Raw genomic sequence first — 26532 nt, forward strand, 5'->3', positions numbered from 1 at the left:
ATGAGTATATCTACTTGATGAAACATAAGTCTGAAACATTTGAAAAGTTCAAATAATTTTAGGGTGAAGTGGAAAATCATCGTGACAAGAAAATAAGGTTTCTACGATCTGATCGCGGAGACAAATATTTGAGTTACGAGTTTGGTCTTCAATTAAAACATTGTGGAATAGTTTCACAAACTCATGCCACCTGGAACACCACAGCTGGTGTGTCCGATCGTCATAACCGTACTTTATTGGATATAATGCAATCTATGATGTCTCTTACCGATCTACCACTATCGTTTTGGGGTTATGCATTAGAGACAGCTGCATTCACGTTAAAAAGGGCGCCATCTAAATCCGTTGAGACGACACAATCTGAATTATGGTTTTGCAAGAAACCAAAGTTGTCGTTTCTTAAAGTTTTGGGTTGTGATGCTTATGTGAAAAAGTTTCATCCTAATAAGTTCAAACCCAAATCGGAGAAATATGTCTTCATAGGATACCCAAAGGAGACTCTTGGGTACACCTTCTATCACAGATCCGAAGGCAAGACATTCGTTGCTAAGAATGGATCCTTTCTAGAAAAGGAGTTTCTCTCGAAAGAAGTAAGTGGGAGGAAAGTAGAAAACTTGATAAGGTAATTGTACCTTCTCCCTTATTGGAAAGTAGTTCATCACAGAAATTTGTTCTTGTGACTACTACACCAATTAGTGAGGAAGCTAATGATGATGATCATGTAACTTCAAATCAAGTTACTACCGAATCTCGTAGGTAAACCAGAGTGAGATCCGCACCCGAGTGGTACGGTGATCCTGTTCTGGAAGTCATGTTACTAGACCATGACGAACTTGCGAACTATCAGGAAGGGGTGATGAGCCCAGATTCCGCGAAATGGTTTGAGACCATGAAATCTGAGATATGATCCATGTATGAGAACAAAGTATGGACTTTGATGGATTTGCCCGATGATCGGCAAGCCATAGAAAATAAATGGATCTTCAAGAGGAAGACAGACGCTGATAGTAGTGTTACTATCTACAAAGCTAGACTTGTCGAAAAAGGTTTTTGACAAAGTTCAAGGTGTTGACTACAATGAAATTTTCTCACTCGTAGCGATGCTTAAGTCTGTCCAAATCATGTTAGCAATTGCCGTATTTTTATGAAATCTGACAAATGGATAAACAAAACTACATTTTTTAATGGATTTAAAGAAGAGTTGTATATGATGCAACCAGAAGGTTTTGTCAATCCTAAAGGTGCTAACAAAATATGCAAGCTCCAGCGATCCATCTATGGACTGGTGCAAGCATCTCGGAGTTGGAATATACGCTTTGATAAGTTGATCAAAGCATATAGTTTTATACAGACTTGCGGTGAAGCCTGTATTTACAAGGAAGTGAGTGGGAGCATTACAACATTTCTGATAAGTATATCTGAGTGACATATTGTTGATCGGAAATAATGTAGAATTATTCTGTAAAGCATAAAGAAGTGTTTGAAAGGAGTTTTTCAAAGAAATACCTCGGTGAAGTTGCTTACATATTGAGCATCAAGATCTATAGAGATAGATCAAGACGCTTGATAAGTTTTTTCAATGAGTACATACCTTGAAAAGATTTTGAAGTAGTTCAAAATGGAACAGTCAAAAAGAGTTCTTGCCTGTGTTACAAGGTGTGAAATTGAGTAAGACTCAAAGCCCGACCATGACAGAAGATAGAAAGAGAATGAAAGTCATTTCCTATGCCTCAGCCATAGGTTCTATAAAGTATGCCATCCTGTGTACCAGATCTATTGTATACCCTACACGGTGTTAAGCAAAGGGAGTACAATAGTGATCTAAGAGTAGATCACTGGACATTGGTCAAAATTATCCTTAGTGGAATAAGGAAATATTTCTCGATTATGGAGGTGACAAAAGGTTCGTTGTAAAAAGTTACGTCGATGCAAGTTTTGACACAGATCTGGATGACTCTAAGTCTCGATCTAGATACATATTGAAAGTGGGAGCAATTAGCTAGAGTAGCTCCGTGCAGAGCATTGTAGACATAGAATTCGCAAAATACTTACGGATCTGTATGTGACAGACCCGTTGACTAAAATTATCTCACAAGCAAAACATGATCACACCTTAGTACTCTTTGGGTGTTAATCACATAAATGATGTGAACTAGATTATTAACTCTAGTAAACCCTTTGGGTATAGGTCACATGACGATGTGAACTATGGGTGTTAATCGCATGGTGATGTGAACTCTTAGTGTTGAATCACATGGCGATGTGAACTAGATTATTGACTCTAGTGCAAGTGGGAGACTGAAGGAAATATGCCCTAGAGGCAATAATAAAGTTATTATTTATTTCCTTATATCATGATAAATGTTTATTATTCATGCTAGAATTGTATTAACCAGAAACATAATTCATGTGTGAATACATAGACAAACAGAGTGTCACTAGTATGCCTCTACTTGATTAGCTCATTAATCGAAGATGGTTATGTTTCCTAACCATAAACAAAAAGAGTTGTTATTTGATTAACGGGATCACATCATTAGGAGAATGATGTGATTGACATGACCCATTCCATTAGCTTAGCACCCGATCGTTTAGTATGTTGCTATTGCTTTCTTCATGACTTATACATGTTCCTATGACTATGAGATTATGCAACTCCCGTTTGCCGAAGGAACACTTTGTGTGCTACCAAATGTCACAAGTAACTGGGTGATTATAAAGGAGCTCTATAGGTGTCTCCAAAGGTACATGTTGGGTTGGCATATTTCGAGATTAGGATTTGTCACTCCGATTGTCGGAGAGGTATCTTTGGGCCCTCTCGGTAATACACATCACATAAGCCTTGCAAGCATTGCAACTAATGAGTTAGTTGTGAGATGATGTATTACGGAACGAGTAAAGAGACTTGCCGGTAACGAGATTGAACTAGGTATTAAGATACCGACGATCGAATCTCGAGCAAGTAACATACCGATGACAAAGGGAACAACGTATGTTGTTATGCGGTCTGACCGATAAAGATCTTCGTAGAATATGTAGGAGCCAATATGAGCATCCAGGTTCCGCTATTGGTTATTGACCGGAGAAGTATCTCGGTCATGTCTACATTGTTCTCGAACCCGTAGGGTCCGCACGCTTAAGGTTTCGATGACAGTTATATTATGAGTTTATGAGTTTTGATGTACCAAAGGAGTTCGGAGTCCCAGATGGGATCGGGGACATGACGAGGAGTCTCGAAATGGTCGAGACATAAAGATTGATATATTGGAAGCCTACGTTTGGATATCAAAAGTGTTCCGGGTGAAATCGGGATTTTACCGGAGTACCGGGAGGTTACCGGAACCCCCCGGGAGGTATGTGGGCCTTAGTGGGCCTTAGTGGAAGAGAGGAGAGGTGGCCAGGGCTGGGCCGCGCGCCCCTCCCCCTAGTCCGAATAGGACAAGGAGAGGGGGGCGGCGCCCCCCCCCCCTTCCTTCTCTCTCTCCTCTTTCCCCCCTCCCGAATCCTATTCCAACTAGGAAAGGGGGGGATCCTACTCCCGGAGGGAGTAGGACTCCTCCTGGCGCGCCCTCTCCTGGCCGGCCGCACCCCCCCTTTGATCCTTTATATACGGAGGCAGGGGGCACCCATAGAGACACAAGTTGATCCACGTGATCATATTCTTAGCCGTGTGCGGTGCCCCCTTCCACCATAATCCTCGACAATATTGTAGCGGTGCTTAGGCAAAGCCCTGCGATGGTAGTACATCAAGATCGTCACCACGCCATCGTGCTGACGGAACTCTTCCCCGACACTTTGCTGGATCGGAGTCCGGGGATCGTCATCGAGCTGAACGTGTGCTAGAACTCGGAGGTGCCGTAGTTTCGGTGCTTGATCGGTCGGGCCGTGAAGACGTACGACTACATCAACCACATTGTGCTAACGCTTCCGTTGTCGATCTACAAGGGTACGTAGATCACACTCTCCCCTCTTGTTGCTATGTATCACCATGATCTTGCATGTGCGTAGGAATTTTTTTGAAATTACTACGTTACCCAACAGCCTCCTCCATGTTAAGCTTCTTCATTTGAAGCTCCAAATATATCTTCATTTGCTCCTCCTTTCCTTGGTGCTTCCTCTCCTCCCTCACTTCCTTTTGAGTCCTCATGTCGTGCGAAGTTTCTTGCAAGGTGATAGATGCCACATCACGCTTCTCGTTCCGAGTTGGTCTTGCCCCTCGGCCTCTTGAGCACACCTCCATTCCCAGCCACGACCGTCGGCCCTCCTTTCTTCTTTAGAGTGGCATATTGGTTTTTGAACTTGGGACAATCTTTGACGAGCGACCAACAACGGGTTGGCGGGAGTGGCCGGCGCAATCACGATGCCATCCGATGACGTGGAGAATCGGGTCTGTGCATGTTGCCACGATGCATGAAAATCGGGCGTCTCTGGTGTCATGGAGGAGCGCGGCGACTGGTATTGCGCCTCGACGGGGAAATGGCCAAGTACAGCGAGGTGTGGTCTCTTAGAGAGATCGTCACCAATGCTGCCTTCTCTAAGGCCCGCCACCCTCTCTCCCTGCCCACGTCGTCGTTGGCCGCAGACGCGCTGCGCATGACATAGGAAGAAACAAAGAGGATCATCCGTGAGCGTCAGGTGGCTGCCGGGAAGCCCTGCCGCGACGCCGCGCCCTTACATCGCCCGAAGCCCGATGACGATGACTCCGGTTACGGCTCCGGCGACGATGATAGAGGAGATGCCGGCCAGCCCGGCACGGCCTCCGAGGTCACCATCAAATATAGGGTAATGTAGGGTTGGGTTTTTAGTGGCCTGCGCGTCTTCATGGCCCGCACACCGCATCTCGCCTATCATCCTTATGTCTCCATTTAAACGCTAGGCATATATATATTCTTGCAACTGGGCACCTGTTTCAAAAGGCACACCAGAACAAGCGGACTGTTGCAGACCCATCAGGAGGGAACCGTGAGTGAGGGCAACGACGACAACACGACCTTTGCCAATGGTGGCCTCCCCGACCACGGCGAGGCGACCTTGGCGGCCAGGCCCGAGCAGTCACCGTCGAAGCCACCCCAGGTGCCGACAGGAAGAGCCACGCTGCCTCTGCCGCGGGCGTGATCCCGACCGGAGGTCCTCGTCACCGACGACAAAAGTGGGTGCAGGACCAGCGTCACGACACCGTCGGATTGGCCTCGCGCAGCGGAAGCTGCTCGTGCCCGCTAGGACATGCGGCCGCACGCCCATGAGTTTCTACAGCAATGGCAGAGTTGCAAAACGGCGATAGCAATGACGACGGTGTTGCTGCGACATCCTTTTATTACAAAAAATTATGCAACATCATCCATGTTGCAAAAGTTCTTTTAGCAACACCATCTCTGTTGCAAAAAGGTGAAGCTGAAAAAAAAAGAATTCTGCAACACAACCTCCGTTACAATAGAGGCGGTTGAAGTTCCTCCACGTTCGTGCTCCGGCGCTACGCGAGAGGGTGCCGCGCTTGCACGCCTGCTCCTTGCGCCATTCCTCCACCAGTGGGGGAGGGAGGAGCTCCCGTTCTCCGCGTCGTTGCAGCGCTTGCGAGACGGATCGCCGTCAAGTCCGCCGCGACCGCCGAGCCTTCCTCGGCCACCCCTCTCGTCGCCCGCACACGACATCTCCTCTTGCCTCAGGTGGCTCAACTCGCTGGAAAACGACGCTGGAGCTCGCTATATTTGTTGCCGGAGTAAAAGAAATGCGGCAGAGGAGAATGTGAACCCTACAACGCCCCGGTGCCGGCATATATTGTGGAATAGGGGGCGGTTTAAGCCCCCCCCCCTCTTAAAGATTTTAGGGGCCGGACCATTTTTACCAGACCTGGTTTGGCTTTTTTTTACCGTCTTGTAAATCCGCTGGAGAAAGTGTTCCGACGAGGTTTTACTGTATCTGCTAGAGTTGCTGTAACCCTTAAAAAAACCAGTCCAAGGAAAACCGACATAAACATTTGCACCTCCAAACAAAGACAATTTGGAGACACGATCACTTGACCATCAATTTTAGCACCACATCCACTACGCCGAAACTAATTAAAAGCCTCCATGAAACCACGCCGAAAAGCACCGATAACGAACCGGTTTAATCGCCGCAAAACCACCGCGACCCGTCCGTACACTACACACGCCCCGCCCACTCCCCTCCCCCCTCCCCGCCCCTGGCACGAACCACGCTGCGGTTTAAGACGGGCAGGGCAGGTGGCGAGTGCCATTGCCATCCGCCGCTCTCCGTCCCCTCCCGTCTCCAACAAAACCCCCGCCCCTCCGCCTCGGAAGCGCTCCCCCTTTCCCTCCGCCCGGCGCGGCCCCCGTTTTACCGCGGCCAGCAGGCATCGTCGGCCCCGCACGCAAGCGCCTCCCGGGGAGCGACCAAAAAGCCAGCGCGCCACGGCCTGACCTGACGGCCCACCTCGCTCCATCTGGGGCGGGCAGCGCGGAAAACAGAACCGAACCACGCGCGCCGATTACCTCGCTGCGGCGCCAAGCAAAGCGCGACGGCACGGGGCCGGGGCTTTCTGGGAGGTCGGCGGATGAGATGGCGCTGCGGCGCAAGGGGAGGTCGGCGGGGCGGCGGGCGGCGGTGAGGTTGTGGCTGCTCTCCCTCCTCGGGGCCGGCGCCGCCGTCACCGCCGCGGCCGCGCTGCTCACCGTCGCGCTCCACGTCTCCGCGTCCGCCACGTCCGGCTCGCCCTACCGCCTGGCCAAGGTACGCGCGACTTCTGGGTCTCTCTGTGGCCCTTCCGTCTCTCAGATTGAAACTCTCTGGGGTGTGCTAACGGATCGCCGCCGCCGCCGCCGCAGCAGCCGCGGGAGGCCGAGGAGCTGCGCTGGGAGCAGGAGTTCGCGCCGCCGCAGCTCGCCTCGCCGCACGCGCGGAAGGTGATTCCCTCGCCGTGCGCCGCCCGATGGCGCGTCTCTTACCGTTGTGCCAGTATATTTTATCCTGTTACATGGGAGCCCGTGACATTGGGGATTAATCTCTAGATTTGACAGCTGGACGGCGCGGCCGAGGACGCGCCGGAGAAGAGGCTGTGGCTGCCGGCCCCGTCGCGCCGGTTCGTGCCCTGCGTCTCGCCGTCGCTCGAGTACAGACGTACGCGCACTGGCACTTAAATCTAGCGGTAGAATCTCGCCCGCCCGGCGCACATTCTCGGTAGGCCGTTCTGATTCTGGTCGGCCTGTTTTTCCAGGTCCGGAGGCATCGAGGGGGTACCTGCTCGTACACACCAATGGCGGGCTCAACCAGATGCGCGCCGGGGTGAGTCATTGGTTCGTCCTGGTAAAAAATTCCCTAGTTGCCGTGGCATAGGAATAATGGTCCAGTTTGCATTAGATATGCTTGACTTACGTGGTGGGAAGCTGGAAACTAGCGTGCGTGCATGTGGGATGTTTGATCAGAGTTGACGGTTTTGTAGCATTTCATCATCAGCTTTGTGGGCAGTGTTTCGGTGCTGTATTCAATGCGTACTGGTGGTTCTGGTGCTAGTGTAGACACCCGACTTCAGTGGGCAGTGTTTTGGTGCTTCATCCCCATCTAGCGATATGCCTGCATAAGCTTGAACTGGCGGCTGTGAAACTAAACTGGCTGCTGCGCGCAGTTCTCCAGTTATTGCCCAACCGAGTTATCGGTGGAATAGACATGAATGGCTCAACTGCACTCAGGATAAAGTCCTGAGTATGATTGGGGGGTGCATGCTGTCTCTGCACTCTTCTGAATTTCTTGTCCTAGTGTGCCATTGAGTGTCGCAGTCATTTTCTTTGCCATGATAAATGTTGATTATTTGAATGTGCCATTGTCATATTTGTGCCATCACTTCAGTCACTATCTTGTACGTTTCATTTATAGCATCCAAGACAGCTGTATATACTTGTGACAAGAAAGGTGCCTGATTTGTTAGGTGATACCAAAAGTGAATACGTTCTCTTTGAGCATACATCCCTTGAGAGAACGAACATCAACTCCTGCAAAGTCCTTTTGAGTTTGATCCGTTAACAGAATTTGCTAGTTTTGTTTAGGCGGGCTTGAACATATCCTTTTGCATGTTAGAGGTTTTTCCTATTCTTAGGAATGTCTTAACAAAAGCGTGATGTGACTTGATAAAGATAGGAAAGATGAAGCATATGTTCATTGTTTTGTCTTCTGTCTTGTGTATACATGTCCCTGATTACCAATCAATCATAATCATGAGAAGCTTCACTTTAAATGCAAGCTCCCACACACTTCCAATTTTTCACTGATTTGTTCTTATTTTTATGGCAGATCAGTGATATGGTAGCAGTTGCACGAATACTCAAGGCTACACTTATAATCCCAGAACTTGATAAGAAATCGTTTTGGCTCGACAAAAGGTGGACACTGCATGGTTGTTTTTGCTCTGAGCCTTAACTGATCAAACTGACACAACCATTTTTCATTTCTCAACACAGCAACTTTTCGGATGTCTTCGACGAAGAACACTTTATACGTTATTTGGCAAACGATGTGATAATTGAGAAAAAGTTGCCAAAGGAATTGGTGAAAGCACCAAAATCTGTTAGGTACTTCAAGAGTTGGTCTGGAGTAGATTATTATCAGGATGAGATTTCTCCACTATGGGAGCACCGTCAGGTTTGGATTCCACAACTACTGCCCTTTTGTGGCTGCGTACTAATCAACCGTAAGCAGTAGTTACTGGATGCAAGTATTTGGAACTGTTATTCTGATCAAAGATTTGTATCAGGTTATTCGAGCTGCTAAATCGGATTCTCGCCTTGCAAACAACTTCCTCCCTCCTGATATTCAAAAACTTCGCTGCCGGACCTTTTTCCAGGCACTTAGATTTGCTCCCCCAATCGAAGCTTTAGGCAATGTAAATCCTTCTCTAAAGTCCATCACGGGAAAAATATAACATTATAGTTCGAACTTCTAATGTATAAATGTATTGACAAATAATATCAACCAATTTTCAGCTTTTGGTGGAGAGGATGAAAGCATTTGGACCATATATTGCTTTGCATTTACGCTATGAGAAGGATATGCTTGCTTTTAGTGGGTGTACGTATGGTCTGTCAGAGACCGAATCAGAGGAGCTTGCAATGATCAGGCAAGGCCTTTAAAATAGATTTGTTAGTCATTGCATTGTCTTTACTTTCTTGGTTTTAGAACTCTATAGTATTATGTGACTTACTTCTTCACCTATTTTTACAGAGGAAACACAACCTACTGGAAGGTGAAAGACATTGATCCATTAGAACAAAGATCACATGGTCATTGTCCCCTGACGCCAAAGGAGGTTGGAATGTTTCTTTCTGCCCTAGGATATCCATCAAGCACCCCAGTTTACATAGCTGCAGGGGAGATATATGGAGGTGAATCTCATATGGTCGATTTGCAATCCCGATTCCCAATTCTGATGAACAAGGTATGAACACTGCCATTTTGTTTTTCCTAGTGTTTGACAACATGACTTTTGTTTGTTCAGCATATTGTGTCTTCTCCATTTTGCAGGAGAAACTGGCCTCTGCTGAAGAACTGCGACCGTTCAGCCAATATGCTTCTCAAATGGCAGCTTTGGATTACATCGTTTCAGTAGAAAGTGATGTATTTATTCCATCATATTCTGGGAACATGGCACGGGCTGTTGCCGGTCATCGGCGTTTCCATGGCCACAGGAAAACAATCAGTCCTGACAGGTGAAACAACAACTAGCACTTGTCTATAAAGCTGCTGCGTCACCCTTCCCTTCTTCTCGGTCTCATATTTTTTTTCTGTCCTCAGGAAAGCATTAGTTCATTTGTTTGACAAAGTTGACAGTGGATTACTCGATGAAGGCAAAAAGCTATCGCAAAAGATAATAGAAATGCACCAGAAGAGGTACTGAACTGGGCATGAGAGCCAAAGGACCCTTTGCTATATTTTTAACTGTTTGTATTTCTTATGCTGTTCTTCATCTGTCTTCAGACAAGGTTCTCCTCGGAAACGGAAAGGTCCCGTGTCCGGGACGAGGGGCAGCGATAGGTTTCGGTCAGAGGAGGCATTTTACGAGAACCCTCTTCCTGATTGCCTTTGTCAATCGAATGATGATTCTATTGTCAGCATATAACCACGATCATGGAGTTAACCGGTCTTCGCCGCCCCTGCCCCCTGGCGACCATTCCCAGGTACATAGAGGAAAGGGAGGTGCATACTGATAAAGTTCCACAGCATTAGAGCTTCTGCTTAGCTGACATTACGGTCCAACGATTCGTTGGCACACACGGCCCGGCTCTCTTCCGCAGAACAAGTTGCCAATGCACCAAAGATGTTCGGAGCAGCTGTACAGCGGTTTAGATGTAACTGCAGTTTGTAAGCATGGGTATAATTATTACCTCTTGTAAGTATAGGACTAATAAAGAGCAGAGGATAGTTTCTGTTGAAACATCTCAACGCTAGTAGTATCTCACCTGAGATAGTTTCTGTTGATCTGACATCACACGATGGCAGCATGAGGATGAGTATGTTCAGAACACGGCTGTGCAGGGCTTTAGATGTAGCTGCATTTGTAAGCCTCTTGTGTAGGTAAAACCAATACAAATAGAATAAGAGGAATAGGTGAGGCATGCTGAATTCCTAGCTGGGTATTTCTGAATGAAAGTTTGAGCTTGGAGGAGCAGTGCACTGGAAAACATTGCACCAACATTGAGTTTCTGATTTCTTTGTTACAAGTGCACACCAGAATGTGCTAAATTTCTTGTGTCATGTGTCTTTACAGTTACAATCATGTTCTGTTTGTCACCATGAAAATCACGAAGGAGCTGATAAACAAACGCCCATCTCATATGGCTGTTTACACAAGAAGAGTACAACTACCTACAAAAAGTAACACAGAGGATAGACACACGAATTTCAATGAGTCCGTTCACTACTAACTCAGTTCATCACGTCAGACTTGAGGGAATCAACCAAGTTCATGGCTAATTTCACCATCAAATAAGTTAATCAAGCCAAGCTGGAGTAAATCAGAAATTCCATGACCAGTTTCACCAAAGTAGTTCAGTTCATCACGTGCAAGTTTGAGGAAATCAACAAAGTTCATGACCACTTTCACCACCAAATCAGTTCATGTGCAAAGCTTGAGGTAATCAACAAAGTTCATGACCATCCCTAAAAACAAAGTTCATCAACAATTTCACCACCAAAATCAGTTCATCACGTCAAACATGAGGAAATCAACAAAGTACCATGACCAATTTCACCACCAATGCAGTTCAGTTCATCACGTCAAACTTGAGGAAATCAACAAAGTTCATGACCAATTTCACCACCAAATCAGTTCATCATGTGCAAGCTTGAGGTAATCAACAAAGTTCATGACCATCCCTCGAAAAAAGAAGTTCATCACCAATTTCACCACCAAAATCAATTCATGACGTCAAACATGAGAAATCAACAAAGCTTCATGACCAATTTCACCACCAAAGAGTTCATCATACTCCCTCCGTCCGGAAATACTTGTCCTCAAAATGGTTGTATCTAGACTTATTTTAGTTGTAGATACATTTATTTTATCCTTTTTAAGACAAATATTTACGGACGGAGGGAGTACGAACAGAGTTCCCGACCAATTTCACCACCAGTCGATCAGAACTCAGAAACCACGATCCAAGACGATAGACGAAGCAAAACAGGGCAGAAAGACACCAAACGTCACCACACCAACAAGGCATCTCTCATCCTCTCGCGCCGGCCATCCTCCATGAACACTACCACTACCACTACTAGACTCGATCCGTCTTCCATGAGTACTACTACCACTACGACTACTCGACTCGCCTCCATACTCGATCGTCACCTGGAACACGTCCATGCGCTCCTCCTCCTTCAGTTTGGGCACGGTCACCTTCAGCACGAAGTTCTTCATCTCGGCCTTGATCTTGTCCATCTTGTACTCGCCAGCGGGCATCTCGATGCGGTGACTGTACCTTGACAGCGCGGGGTTGCTGTCGCCTTTCCGGTGCGCCTTCTCGCCCCCGCCCTTGATCACTAGGATGTTCCGCTCCGCCCACACCTTCACGCGCTCCTTCCCGAGCCCCAGCATCAGCACCGTCAGGTACACCGCGTCTTCGTCGTCCTTGTCCACCCACCACCCGCGCCGCGGCGCCCCTGCCGCGGAGGAGAGGCCGGGCGGGGCGGCACCGTCCTCCATCAGAGCGTACAGACGGTCCACGCATCCCGGGATGCCTACCGGGGCGAGCACGTCTGCGGAATCTGTTAGAGTGTGGACTCGGTCTGCCCTCACCTCCCACGATCAAGGCCACGATCATCTCCTCGTCGCAGATGTTGTAGCGCCAGCAACTCTATATGTACCCCCCTCCATGTACTCTCAAATACAAGGAATGAAAACACTCTATTAATCTTCATGGTATCAGATATTCGATCCTCTTCCGCAAACACACGCTCGCCATGACCAACTCCGGCGAACTAACCACCCAAGACGGCGGCCAGCCAACCACCCAAGACGGCGGCCAGCCAATCCTTCCCGCTCACGGCGGCCAGCCAACTACCCAAGACGGCGCCTAGCCAATCCTTCCCGTTCCTCCCACCTCCCAGCCGCCTTCTCTCAACTTCAGCGACACGATCACGGACATCACCCCCTTTATCCCCATCGTGCTCGATCTTCATAGCCACAACTACTATCATTAGCGGCATCTTTTTGAGATACATCTTGGCCGCTGCTCTCTTCTTCACCACATCACCGGCGATGCGTCGCCGGCGCCCCACGACTCCCGCTGGCTCAAGGATGATCTAGCCATCATCCAGTGGCTGTACATGCGCATCTCCACTGAGCTCTTCAACTTGGTGGTCACCGATGGCGCAACTTCTCGTGACATCTGGATTGAGCTCCATCGGTTGTTCCAGGACAACCACGACGCTCGCGTCTCCGCCCTCAACACCGAGCTTCGCATGGTCACCCAGGGAGACCGCCCCATTGGCGTCTTCTGCCAGTGAATCAAGGCCATCGGGGATGAGTTTCGCGAGCTTGGCGAAGTGGTCGCCGACCGCCCTCTTCTTCACGTGCTCATGGGCGGACTCGACGAGCAATTTGCTCAACAGGCGACTTTGATCCCACTTCTCCGCTGCCGCGCGCTCTGCTCCACCTCCGGTGGCTGCGGTGCCGCCCCCGCCATCTTCTGCACCACAACCTCCTCCCGGGTGGCGCCCCAGCCCCAACTACAAGGGCAAAAACCTGGTGTACCGCCTGCCGAAGCCCGGATCGGCGTCCTCTTCATCGATGCCTGCCCCTGCATCGAATCCTCCTCCACCAGCCGCCGCACCCTCACCTTCGGCTCTTTGGACCTGGCATCCTCAGCATGATCCGTGGACTAGGCTGGTGCAGGCATGGCCTATGCCCTGGTCCGCTCCCTCGCCATATGGTGCTCCGTCGGCCTACATCGGCAGCTGGGCTCCAGGCCTCCGTCCCTCCACCGGCGCGCCTGGTCTCCTCGGCGCCCGTCCACCACCGCATGCCTATGCTGCATATGCGCCTCTGTACCAGGCGGCGCCGCCCACGTACCCCTACGGCTTCCCCATGCCACCACCCTGGGAGCACGCGGCCTCGGGCACCTCTTCGTCAACTCAACCACCGCCCGCCTCTGCTTCACCCTTGACCGCGCCGGCTTGGGATCAGGCCGCCTTCATCGCTGCCATGAACTCTCTTACCACTTAGGACGCAGGTAACAATTGGATCTTCGACTCTGGTGCATCCTGTCATATGTCTGCATCTAGCGCTTCACTTTCCTCACTTCATCTCTATGTTATGTTCCCCTCCATCACCATCGGAGACGGCTCCTCTGTTCCAGTCACCGGCGTCGGTACTTCCTACCTCTCTCACTCTCTCTCGCCCCTTCTCCTTAGAGAAGTTCTTGTCGCTCTCGCTCTCATTAGGAACCTCATATCTGTTCGCCGTTTTACTATTGACAATCAAGTTTTCGTTGAATTTGACCCTTTTGGATTGTCTGTGAAGGATCTTCGAACCAAGAAGGAGCTAGCTCAGTTCAATAGTCTCGGCGATCTGTACACTGTCCACGGCGCCACCACTCCCACGCCTCCTCCTCACGCCATGCTCGCCTCCATCACCTCGTGGCATCGCCGGCTCGGGCACCCCAACAGCACGACGACGACGAATCTTCTCGATGAATTTCAGATTTCTCACGCTCGTAGTTCACACGACACTTCTCTTTGTCACGCTTGTCAGCTAAGCAAGCATGTTAGGCTACGTAGTTCTTTTCCTTTTAAACTTTTGCATTGTGACTTGTGGACATCACCCACACCAAGTGTATCCGGTTTCAAATATTATCTTGTCATGTTAGATGACTACTGGCACTTCATCTGGACATTCCCTCTTCGTGCCAAGTCTGATGTTCATATCCTGTTTGTTATTTCCAACGCTATGTATCCACTCACTTTGCTCTTCCCATCCGATCCTTGCAATGTGACAACGGCCGTGAATTTGACAACGCCCGCAACCGTGATTTCTTTCTTCACCACGGTATCTTACTTCGCTTCTCCTGTCCTTACACCTCGCCTCAGAACGGCATGGCCGAGCGCTCTCTCCGTACAATCAACGATGTTCTCCGCACTCCCCTTACTCAGGCGTCCATGCCTGCCCGCTATTGGGTTGAGGCTCTTCGTCATGCCACTTTCCTCCTCAACGTTCGGCCCACCAAAACTTGCCCTCATTATTCTCCCTACGATTCCCTTTTCCTCACTCCACCTAACTATGCCGATCTTCGTGTCTTCGGCTGCTTGTGTTACCCCAATATGTCCGCTATCTCTGCCAACAAATTAGCTCCACGATCGCTTCCCTGCGTTTTCTTAGGGTTTCAGATTCCCACAAAGGATATCGCTGCCTTCATATCCCTTCTGGACGCGTAATCCTCTCACGCCACATCACTTTTGACGAGACAACATTCCCCTTTGCCGTCCACACATCGCCAGACCTATCCGCGCCGCTTTCCCCCACCAGTCCATCGCCCCACGATCCCCTGCGATCGACGTGCATGGCCTGCATGGCCATGTACACCTGGACCCCACCACCACCCCACCACTACATGCAGCTGGTCCCGTAGCTCCTGCTCCCGACATCTCCGGTCCCGCGGATCTCCTGGATCTCGCGCCCAATCCCTCTCCCGCACCCACCACCCGCTGTCCCCCGAATCTCTCGGATCCCGCGCCCCCAGCTCTCCCACTCCCGACAACTTTTGTCCTGCGGATCTCTTGAACTCTGTACCATCCAATCCACATGCACCCACCGATTCCTCTACTCCACTCATGCCACCTCGCCAGCCGGATCCACCCTCCTCTTCTCCTACACCATCGCCCGACCCTAGCTCGCTACCACCTCGAGCCGTTCCTGTTCCCGTTCCTCACAATGCCCATTCCATGCGCACTCAAAGCAAAGCTGGTTTCAGCCGGCCCGTCGATCATCTTAACCTTACTGCCTCAACCTCTCCCATCTCTCCCATCCCCACTTCCTACAAAGCCGCTCTTCTGGACCCACATTGGTTTCAGGCCATGAACGACGAGTACGACGTCCTCCTCAACAACACCTGGACTCTCATTCCTCGCGTCCCCGGAGCTAATGTTGTCTCCGATAAATGGGTGTTTCTCCACAAATTTCATTTGGATGGCTCGCTCGCTCACTACAAAGCTCGCTGGGTCTGTCGCGGTGACTCTCAACAACCCGACGTCGACTTTGACGAGACTTTTTCGCCGGTTTTCAAGCCCAGCACCATCCGCGCCGTCCTCAGTCTCGTCGTCTCCTTGTCGTGGCCTATCCATCAGCCGGATGTTAAGGATGCATTTTTGCATGGATCCATCAACGAGACTGTCTACTGTCGTCAACCCCTTGGCTTTTCTGATCCTTCCTTTCCCGACCACGTCTGCCACCTTCAAAAGTCCTTGTATGGTCTCAAACAGGCGCCACGAGCTTGGTTTCAACGTTTTGCTTCCTACATTCAACGCCTAGGTTTTGCTCCCTCCCGCTCCGATTCTTCCCTCTTCATATTCCACCCCTCTACGCATACGTCTTACTTATTCTTGTATGTTGACGATATTGTTCTCATCGCCTCCTCCACTACCTTTCTTAACCACATCATCGCCTCCCTGCGCACTGAGTTCTGCATGACAGATCTTGGCCAGCTTCATCATTTCCTCGGCGTTGCTGTCTCCCGGTCCTCTACGGGCCTCTTCCTTTCTCAGCGTCAGTACGCTGTTGAGCTGCTCTCCAAAGCTGGTATGACCGACTGCCACCCTACTCGCACACCTGCTGAGACCGGCGCCAAGCTTTCTTCTGCCGGCGAACCCCTTCCTGACGCCACCCTCTATCGTAGCATCACTGGCGCTCTCCAATACCTTACACGACCTGATATCGCCTACGCTGTACAGCAGGCCTGCTTGCATAAGCATGACCTGCGCCTTCCACATATGACCCACGTCCGACGCATTCTTCGTTACCTCAAGGGTACACTTGATCATGGCCTTGCTGACGGTGTCCTGGACTAGGGGGTACTCACCACGTCATCTCCCGATCTGTTAGATTGGGCTGAGGACCCCCATGGCCGTATACTCATGGGCCAGTTCGGACAGCTGCCGCATACAAGGAAGATTCCACAAGACTTGGCGATCAAGACAAGGACTCCTCCCCACCGGCGTATTCGGCTAGGACTCTTATTATCCTAGGCCTCTAGTGCATTATATAAACCTAGGCCAGGCTAGTCGATAGATCATATACAACATACAATCATACCATAGACTAGCTTCTAGGGTTTAGCCTCTCTGATCTCGTGGTAGATCTACTCTTGTACTACCCATATCATCAATATTAATCAAGCAGGACGTAGGGTTTTACCTCCATCAAGAGGGCCCGAACCTGGGTAAAACATCGCGTCTCCTGCCTCCTGTTACCATCCGCCTTAGACGCACAGTTCGGGACCCCCTACCCGAGATCCGCCGGTTTTGACACCGACATTGGTGCTTTCATTAAGAACTCTGCTGTGTGTTCGGCAAAAGATTGATGGCTCGCCTGCAGATCAACTGCGACTTCGGCATCTTCGTCACCAGCTCGACTGGTCACCTTGGTTTGACCAAGGACTGCGCCCTACCTTCGATCGTCATGTTCGGATGAGGGCCTTTATAAACATCAACTCCGATCTATATCAAGATCATGGAGGAATCATCCAGGGAGCCCGGGGGCTCAACGTCAACATTGCCCTCGGGCGACCGTGCTGTTTTTCTGGACAGCAAACTTGTGTCCGCCGCCACCGCCTCCTCAAGTGTCTTTTTAACGATTGCTTTGGTGGAATTGTGCGGAATTGAGTCTACAACAACCCTGGAAAATTTCATCGAGTTCCGATGAAGGAATCTCTGGCAATCCACGATATACCGGAGCCATGTCAAATCTCGATGAGAATCTGGACGAGTTTAGGGCGTGGTGTCCAGCTTCTAGCTCGGACGTCCTTTGGAAGATCCAACCGTTGATCGGCTGCGGAATTCCTATATCTACCACCTCTCAACATTTCAGCTCGATCCGACCGTCCAAACTCCGGGAACCTTCCGATTAATGCATTACTTTTTGGATCTGCTTTCTGCGCGAAAACGAATCCAACCCGAGTCCGTCTTTTTTATGAACGGGATTTCGGACATCCTTTTTGAAGAAAGTTTTGTATGGGGTATTGTGTTTTGTTGCCGAACACATCCCACTAACTTTAAAATCTTTTAAACATGATCTTCAACATCATGCTGGTGCCAAACCAGTCCGGCAATATTGCTCCACGGCTGCCGACCTGCGCTAGACACGTCGTCACTTTGTTGAGCTGAGCTCAATTTCTCCGGACCATCATCTCGGCAAGCCGAACAAGAGTCCGGCATCGCGAAGGATAAATCATCACCAACATCGCCGCCCCACGGATTACACGGAGCGGGCATACCGGCATCATCGCACGGTCGCTTCATTAAGCCGACATCGACCACGTCACGACCTGCATCGGCAGGGCCACACTATTGCTTCTTCAAGCTGGTGTCCATCACACCGACCTACTTCGACTCATCGGCTGACATCGAGGCTTCGACATCTCGGCTGGACCGAGGGCTTCGCTATCTCTTCATCAACCTACTCTGGACACTTCGGCGTCACTAACCGACCAGCTCCGTCACGTTAGCTGGACCGAGGGCTTTGCCTCGGTGAGCCAACCTTTGCCAGCATTGCCATGCCGTCGTTTTATCGCCCATCAGACAATGGGCACCTTCCTTCGGATTGCTACAACAAATAAACCAGGTGCTATTAATCCCAGTATTTTTTGCTTGTTTGGGTTCATTTTTCCCAAGGAATTATTACTCTGGTTTGTCCATCATATGTACACAGGTCTATCAAAGGGTGGCTGCATTAATGACAGTCGCATGGTGGTTCGGTCAGTTTCCGTACATAGTCCGACGAACGCCGCATCTGGAGCTCGGACCGACCTGTTAATTCAGGCTTTGCCACGCCTTTAGCGCATCACGCCGACGCCCTGCATCGACATTGACTTCGGCACCAGGCCATATTTCTTTTATTACTCACTTTGCATAAATTATTTATTATGCAACGATTTTTTTAATTATCATTATTACTATTATCTCCGGTTTGCACTATTTTTTGTGCACAGGAAAATGATCCGGGGACTTCGGCGTCACTCTGCCGGTCTGCATTGACCAATGTCACCACTTCGGCGTGTCGAGCTTTTCGCTCCGCCACCTCGGGACTGGCTTGGGGGATGGAACCTTATCCCGCATCAAGCTCGAACCGCGTCATCAATACCGAACACATTAACCAGCTAAGTCGCTTTCATGCTCAAAGCTTTAATTTCTAACTTGTGTTCGGTTCGACCATACTTTTCTGGAAAAAAGTTGCTTGTAAAAATTTTCCTTGTCCAAACTTTGTTTGTGACGCATAAATTCAAATACCCAATTCATTTGGGAGCTTCCTTCATGAAGCTTTTCCTTTTGCATATGATTATACTTGTACGGCTTCGTTCCTTGTTCGTGTATTACGCCACAATATGCACCATATTGACTTAAGCGATTTGCAAGCTGGGTTGCCTCGCTCCTGTGTTTACCCCTACGTTCCCGATTGTTTGGCTAGGGAGTAAAGGGAGCACCTCTGCAATTGTCATGATTGGGTCATCCGAGTCGGACCTCAGACTGGGTGAAGCCGAAAGCTAGCGCTCTTATAGTTTTCAATGATGGTCGGCACACAACGGAACTCATGAGTACAAAAAATCTATTGCACAAGTATCATAATAACAATGAGCACCGAAGAAAGGTATCGGTGGGGGTACTATTTTCTTCGAAGATGCTTCTTACATTTCACAGTAATATAGCATAAGTTCCCTGAGCGCGCTTTGTCTGTTATAGCCTTATGGCCTGATTGCCTGGTTATTGGAAACACCGTCGATATTCTCGACAGATGGAGTACATAACACTTTTCGGTCCTTGACCGAAGAGGGAGAAGCCGACGGTCGGTTAAGACGCGTTTAAAGTTCGGTTGAACATAGATATGATATAAGTACTTCGGTACATGCAATCATTCTTTTACCCAAGTCACTTGGGGGCTCTTAAATTTATATGAGCCGTTTTATGATAAGTGTTCTTCTTCTTAGTTGTTGCAAAGTTTTATTATTATTATTATTATTATTATTATTATTATTATTATTATTATTATTATTATTATTATTATTATTATTATTATTATTATTATTATCTATCACTCCTTTTTTCAACACGAGCATGTGGTAACTAGCCGGGGAGCCTAATTTCTCTCTCAAAGCCGCTAAAGTTTAGATTGCTAAACTGGCCTAATGAGAAGTACTCCGCCCTCGGGATAGGAGGTTGAAGCCGTAGGCTGACCCACTTGAAGTCTTGAGATAGGATGTATCATGTTAAAGCACGACAGAAGCACTTCTTTTGCTAAGGCCAATTTTCGGATTGGCACCGAACACTTGATCTTGTTCGGACGTCAAGTTTTTACTGACGTTTTTTGGTTTTCCAAGCTTGTGGCATTTTTAAACTATTTGTGTGTTTTCAGCACAAGTCTCGCAGTGCAACGCCGGACACCTTTAGAGATTCGGCAAAAACATTCTCGGATATTGCTATATATGCATCGGTTTCGAATTGTGTCTTCGGTCAATAGTTGGGTTGCCCGGCTCCTGCGCTTGCCTCCTACATTTCGCTTTGTTCGGCTAGGTGTGCAAAGGGAGAACCACTGCGATTGTGCTTCCAGCTCACATGATTAAGCACCTCAGTGGAGAAAGCCAAAAACTGACTGTCACAATAAGCGTAAACTGGTCAGCGATCCGATGACGGTGTTAAATGACGGGCCATTCATAACAATGGCCGAAGTGTTTGCGGCTTGACCTCGACTGTCGCCAAACACTACCGGGGGCTATTAACTGGCCTCCCAAACTAAATCCTCGATATTTTGCTCTTACATTGGAGCTGAGGTTTCATGATCATGCTTAGCATGCCAACCCAAAGAAAGGAACCTATAGCGGGACTATTTTCTTTGGAAGACATTTCTTCTGTTAAACAGTAATATAACATATCTCTCTGCGTACCTTTGCTTATAAAACCGTATGGCCAGATTGCCTTGTTTGTTGTAAATCTTTGCCCTCATAAAGGCTTTATAAAGTAGGACAAACACTCCTCGGCTATTGGCCGAGGAGGTGGAAGCCGATGGTCGGTCAACAAAGTTTGGTACAATGCGGATCCGAGCATTAATGACGTAAAGTACTTGGATACATAGAGTCATTACACATAATTTGTGATTTTACTATGGATATCAATCCTTAATTCGGCCACCCGTGCCCGCATTAAGGCTCGGGGGCTACTGGGCTTCGGGCTTATTATTTACAAATATTAAAGGGGCACATTGATCCCCTGATCTGGTGTTGCCACTCGACCAGTGTCTCGGGGGCTACTGCATTGCCTGTCCAATGCAGAAAATTTTAAGTGTAATACAGTTTCCGAGGAGATTTTGATCCTCAGGTTGGTCGGCCGCACCCAACCTGAGTCTCGAGGACTAAGCACGCCGCTTTTTGTGTCCCGAAGTATTCTGCCGAGCTAGGACTTGATCCTCAGACCGATTTTGCAAATCAACCTGAGTCTCAGCGACTACTGGGATCAGCGGTCTTATGTCATCCTTCATGTGCATCTCAGGTTTTAGACCGATACCCACCTTGAGGGCTACTGGCTATATATTTCGGCAGAGAATAAATTGCACCAATCAAAAATATTGACAAAAATCGGCCCACATTTGGGGTGGTGCACCACCTCGGAAGCAGTTTGGCATAAAGCTCGGGCGCTAGTGGCTGGCTCCATAGAGGGCATTTCCGGCATTAAGCTCGGCTAAACTCCTTCAAACTTCTTTGAACCAAGGTGATTTACGACACCTCAGATACAGTCCCACGGTGGAGCTCGGATACATAGTCCGGCGTTGGAGCTCGGATACAGTTCGGCGTTGGAGCTCGGATACATAGTCCGGCGTTGGAGCTCGGATACCGACGTTGGAGCTCGGATACATATTCCGGCGTTGGAGCTCGGATACATTCCGGCGTTAGAGCCGGGAAGCGGTCTGGCGTTGGTGCTCGGCTGCAAAAGATACCTCGAATGCAGTCCGGCGTTGGAGCTCGGACGCAAGAGGACGCTGCCGCCCAGGAACAACTTCAAACCCGAGGTGTGGCATAAAAATAACAAGACATTGATAAAGACCGGAAACTTAAAGGGGCTCCTCGGATACCCGACGTGTGAACTCGCCGAATGCATTTCGGCGATCCTCAAGATCGAAGATGAGAAGATTTGTTGAACCAGTTTTCAAGACCGATGACCGAAGATGAAGAACGGTTCGGAAGAATCAAGGAGTGTCCCTAACTTGAAGACTGGTTCAGGGGGCTACTGACGGTGTCCTAGACTAGGGGGTACTCACCACGTCATCTCCCGATCTGTTAGATTGGGCCGAGGACCCCCATGGCCATATACTCATGGGCCAGTTCGGACAGCTGCCGCATACAAGGAAGATTCCACAAGACTTGGCGATCAAGACAAGGACTCCTCCCCACCGGCGTATTCGGCTAGGACTCTTGTTATCCTAGGCCTCTGGTGCATTATATAAACCGAGGCCAGGCTAGTCGATAGATCATATACAACATACAATCATACCATAGGCTACCTTATAGGGTTTGGCCTCTCGTGGTAGATCTACTCTTGTACTACCCATATCATCAATATTAATCAAGCAGGACGTAGGGTTTTACCTCCATCAAGAGGGCCCGAACCTGGGTAAAACATCGCGTCCCCTGCCTCCTGTTACCATCCGCTTTAGACGCACAGTTCGGGACCCCCTACCCGAGATCCACCGGTTTTGACACCGACACTTGCCATTACTCCTTTGTCTCCTACCTCTCTCACCGCATATTCTGATGCAGACTGGGCAGGATGTCCGGATACTCGTCGTTCCACTTCGGGATATTGTGATTACTTGGGTGATAATTTTATTTCATGGTCTTCGAAGAGGCAGTTCATTGTTTACAGGTCGTCTGCGGAGGCTGAGTATCGCTCGGTCGCTCATGCTGTGGCTGAAACTGTCTGGCTTTGGCAACTTCTCACTGAGCTCCATCGTCCAGTGCATCAGGCTACCATTGTGTACCGTGATAATGTGTCAGCAGTGTACATGTCATCTAATCTTGTTCAGCACCGCAGAACTAAGCATATAGAGATTGACATTCATTTTGTAAGAGAGAAGGTAGCTTTAGGGCATTCTCCATGTCCCGACTACGGCGCAGTTCACTGACATCTTCACCAAGGGGCTCCCGTCCGCGACCTTCCTCGACATACGCTCCAGTCTCAATGTCGTCGAAGCCACCGCTGACACTGCGGGAGGCTATTAGAGTGTGGACTCGGTCTGCCCTCACCTCCCACGATCGAGGCCACGATCATCTCCACGCCGCAGCTATTGTAGCACCAGCAACTCTATATGTACCCCCCTCCATGTACTCTCAATACAAGGAATGAAAACACTCTATTAATCTTCAGAATCAATCAAGAGAGGCAAAAGTTGTTGTGATCAGAACCCTGATTCGCCTCACGATGCTGAACGCGAACGCGGAGAGGGAACGCAGCTGGGGAGGGGGGGACGGGTGAGGACGCATGCATACATACCCTGCGAGGGGAAGCTGGGGACGACGAACTCGCGGGCCCGGCGGCGATCGCCGGCGTCGGCGTCCTTGTCCTCGCTATCTCTTGAGTCGTCATCGTACCAGCGGGGCTCCTTGCCCTGGGTGCTGCGGGTGGGGGTTGGCCGCGGTGGTGCGGAGCGCATAGAAGGCCACGATCGCACCGGGCGCGGACGGCTCGGCGAGGAGCTTCTTGGGGAGGCTGAGCAGTGCGACACCGTTGCAAGCGACAACGGAAGCCATGGTCTCTCTCCCCCTCTCTCTCTTCTCTCTATCTCCTATGATTTTGGATTCTGGTTGAGGGGGCGCGAAATGGAAAGGGGCTTTCTTGGGGGAGGGGATGGAGGGTGTTTAGAAGGTTCTGGAGAGATCCGTTCGGGCCTTGAGTCTCCCAGAAAGATCGGCAGACCACAGCTGTACTATTCGTGCTGGTTGATTTACGATTAGGGCACCATGGATGAGTACTAACCTTTTTCCTAAAACCTAAAAAGTGCAGTTGCGCTCATTAGTCTTACAAAGCACACGCGCTCGCGCGCTGTTCGATCGACATCACATGGCCGCGCGCTTCCCAGGTGAAACCGCTCGTTTTTATAGATGCGTGCGCCAGGTGGCACCTGGTCGTGGCGTCGGGGTCGAGACCCGTTGGGTGTCTAGGCGATCGTGGGTCCCTCCAGTTCTTCTGCCCTCCCTACTCCCATCTCCTCTCTATTTCGAAACTGCTCCCGAGCGCAGGGAGCGCACCCCATTTCCTTTCAATCCCCCCAAATCCAGAGCAGCCGGCGGCGTCGCTGCGATTCAGCGACCGTCTTCTGCCGGAGTGAGAAAGGGATAGCGTGCGCGACGTGAAGGGAGGGGTTAAGCGGCCAGGTGCGCGTCGGGGTGGCGACCGGGGCCATATGACTACAACCACAGCACACAACAGTTAAGGGTAGAAGGCACTACAGTGCCAGAGATGCGGCCGAGGAGGAACGACGTGCGCGCCTGCGCCGTGCTGTTGGCGTGGAGGAGCAGAATCGCTGTGCTGTTGGCGCGGAGGGCAAAATCGCCGTGAGCAAACCTCCCAGGTCAGTTCATCGATCCCATTGTGTAGGCTTGTCAGATCCACCGAGTTTTGGGCGAAATTGATGAGTACATTTTGCCCTTGTAAGAGATTAACTGATGCATAGGTTAACTGATTAGGAACGGATTAAGCACTCGTTTAGATTTGGTTTGGGTACTGGTGAGATAGGATTCGAGGGGAATTCAAGGCTTGGTGATGCTCAGTAGGTGTCGTGGTGTGTGGAGGGAGAGGGAGGGGGACGTTCTCCTGCATTGGTTGTAGATCTGCTGACTTGCCCAACAACTACTCATATTGTTGTACCTTTTTTACATGCAACAAATGTACCTATTTGTGTTTGAACAAGGCAATGTTTGATGCTGTAGGCTCCTTTGTTGAATGTGTGTGTATGAGGTTGTGTGCTGGGGTTTGACGCCCACGTTTGTTTACAGATATGTCTTCGCTTAATTTTTGTGATTCAGTTGTCAGGCTTGCTTGAGTTTTATGAGTTAGTTTCCTGACATGCCCTCATCTGTTGCCTAGTGCATTTGTGCAATGCCTGACTTTTGCTCAAGTTTTGTGAGTCAGTTTCCTGACATGCCATCATCTGTTTGCCCAATGCATTTGTGCAATGTCAGGCTTGCTCAAGTTTTTGTGAGTTAGTTGCCTGACATGTCATCATCTCTAGCCTAGTGCATTTGTGCAATGTCTGGCTTGCTCAAGTTTTGTGAGTCAGTTGCCTGGCATGCCATCATCTGTTGCCCAATGCATTTGTGCAATGTCAAGCTTGCTCAAGTTTTTGTGAGTTAGTTGCCTGACATGTCATCATCTGTAGCCTAGTGCATTTGTGCAATGTCTAATTTTGCAAGTCAGTTGCCTAACATGCCATCATCTGTTCCCTAGTAGTCACAATTTTTTTCAGGCACTTGATGTGTAACTAATTTTTCTTGCTCCTTGTAGTCATTTTTTACTTAAGTTTGTATTAATGTTGTAACATACTGAAAATCAGATAGTTTACAACCCTTTTCATTATCCACTTTTTTGTAATTTGCTTTTTGCTTAGTTTAGTAGGAATTTAGTTCTTTTCAGAACCATTTTTTTTCTTTTTTATGATGATGCTCATTGTTTGTCCTTTATATACGCAACAGAAAAATAGATGGCTGGGACAAGTCATAAGTCAAAACAAGATGGACCTCCTGGATCAAGTCATGATGACCTTGCATCTCATGGCAATGAAGAGCATCAAACATAGGTGTGCACATCCCCAGGAAGTTTTATGCTCTTTTTGTACATAACTGATTTTGTTTTTCATTTTTTACTGATTTATGTGGTTTCCATTTTCCAACCACAGAGCGGTGCACCAATAATTGGCTACAATCGTCAGAGAACTAAAATAGTTATTGCATGGGGGAAGCGTCCTGATGATATTATTAGTAACGAGAATAGTAATAAGAGCCAAGCTGCAGATGTTGGGAATGCAAATGTTGAAGGTGCAGATGCCGACCAACCTCCAAAACCAAAACGCCAGAAGATGGTTGGAACTAAGGTATTTGCATAGTTGCCTCAGTTTTACTAAACAGTTGCCCATCAATGCTGTCTAAGTTGCTTTTCCTGTGATGAACATTATTTTCTAATTCCCTTTTTTTGTTTTTTCGGTGCAATAGGATCGTAGGAACAGGGAAGCCCTACAAGGCTCTTCAAGTTGAACAAGGAGTTGGTTCCTAAGCAAAAGAGTGTCATCATTGGAAAAGAATTTAGTGGCATTCTGGACCTTGCAGCGAGTAGCATGCCAGGAGATCTTAGCCAGTGGATAATGAAGCATTACGACCCTGAGATTTCGCAGATAGTCATTCCAGAAAGGGGGAAGATTCCTGTAGATGCCACAAGTGTCCGTAGGATATGGGGTTTGCCAAATAGGGGCAGGAAGGTGTGCTTTGAGAATCGGCCTGAAATCACAAAGGCAATGTAGAGTATTTACAATATCACATCCAAGAACTCCCCAACTCTCACAGCATGGTGAAATATGATCAAAGATATGGGAGGATCTCATGATGATGACTTTGTTCGCGCTTGGCTAGCTCTTGTTTTTTCATGCTTCCTTGCCCCTTCAACTAGTTTAAGTATTTCCCCAAAAATCTTCCCAGCGGTCATGGATGCCAATGGAATAATGGAAAGCAATATATGCCAGTTTGTTGTTGATCAACTAAAGCTTGCATTCACTTCAGGTCATGGCAACAAGAAGGTTGTTTGTTG

The 26532-nt window shown here is 49.0% G+C and overlaps 2 protein-coding genes across 3 annotated transcripts; one reads left to right on the forward strand and one right to left on the reverse strand.

Moving 5' to 3' along the window:
* Positions 1 to 6227: 6227 nt before the first annotated feature.
* LOC119329886 (O-fucosyltransferase 7-like) lies at positions 6228 to 10678 on the forward strand. Of its 2 annotated transcripts, none has more exons than XM_037602982.1 (12): positions 6228 to 6729; positions 6825 to 6902; positions 7017 to 7116; positions 7214 to 7281; positions 8284 to 8372; positions 8451 to 8631; positions 8744 to 8872; positions 8973 to 9106; positions 9211 to 9424; positions 9511 to 9695; positions 9781 to 9876; positions 9964 to 10678. In XM_037602982.1, the coding sequence occupies exons 1-12, from the start codon at positions 6559 to 6561 to the stop codon at positions 10103 to 10105; spliced, it is 1587 nt and encodes a 528-aa protein (XP_037458879.1). In that variant the 5' UTR covers positions 6228 to 6558; the 3' UTR covers positions 10106 to 10678. The 2 variants fall into 2 exon arrangements, with proteins under 2 accessions (XP_037458879.1, XP_037458880.1); XM_037602983.1 differs by having other exon boundaries at positions 6828 to 6902.
* A 951-nt stretch (positions 10679 to 11629) lies between these two features.
* LOC119333290 (26.2 kDa heat shock protein, mitochondrial-like) lies at positions 11630 to 12663 on the reverse strand. Its single transcript, XM_037606230.1, has 2 exons — positions 12468 to 12663; positions 11630 to 12249 (listed from the first exon to the last, which is right to left on the reverse strand). The coding sequence occupies exons 1-2, from the start codon at positions 12661 to 12663 to the stop codon at positions 11630 to 11632; spliced, it is 816 nt and encodes a 271-aa protein (XP_037462127.1).
* Between the last annotated feature and the right edge of the window lie 13869 nt (positions 12664 to 26532).

Source organism: Triticum dicoccoides, chromosome 7A (genome assembly GCF_002162155.2).
Source record: "Triticum dicoccoides isolate Atlit2015 ecotype Zavitan chromosome 7A, WEW_v2.0, whole genome shotgun sequence".
Lineage (NCBI taxonomy): Eukaryota > Viridiplantae > Streptophyta > Magnoliopsida > Poales > Poaceae > Triticum > Triticum dicoccoides.

Coding starts and splice junctions, on each gene's coding strand:
- LOC119333290 (XM_037606230.1), bottom strand. CDS start 12,663: ATGAAGATCGAGCACGATGGGGATAAAGGGGGTGATGTCCGTGATCGT. Junction 12,250..12,467: donor GCTGGCCGCCGTCTTGGGTG/GTTAGTTCGCCG, acceptor ACACTCTAACAG/ATTCCGCAGACGTGCTCGCC.
- LOC119329886 (XM_037602982.1), top strand. CDS start 6,559: ATGGCGCTGCGGCGCAAGGGGAGGTCGGCGGGGCGGCGGGCGGCGGTG. Junction 8,373..8,450: donor TCGTTTTGGCTCGACAAAAG/GTGGACACTGCA, acceptor TTCTCAACACAG/CAACTTTTCGGATGTCTTCG. Junction 9,425..9,510: donor TCCCAATTCTGATGAACAAG/GTATGAACACTG, acceptor TCCATTTTGCAG/GAGAAACTGGCCTCTGCTGA.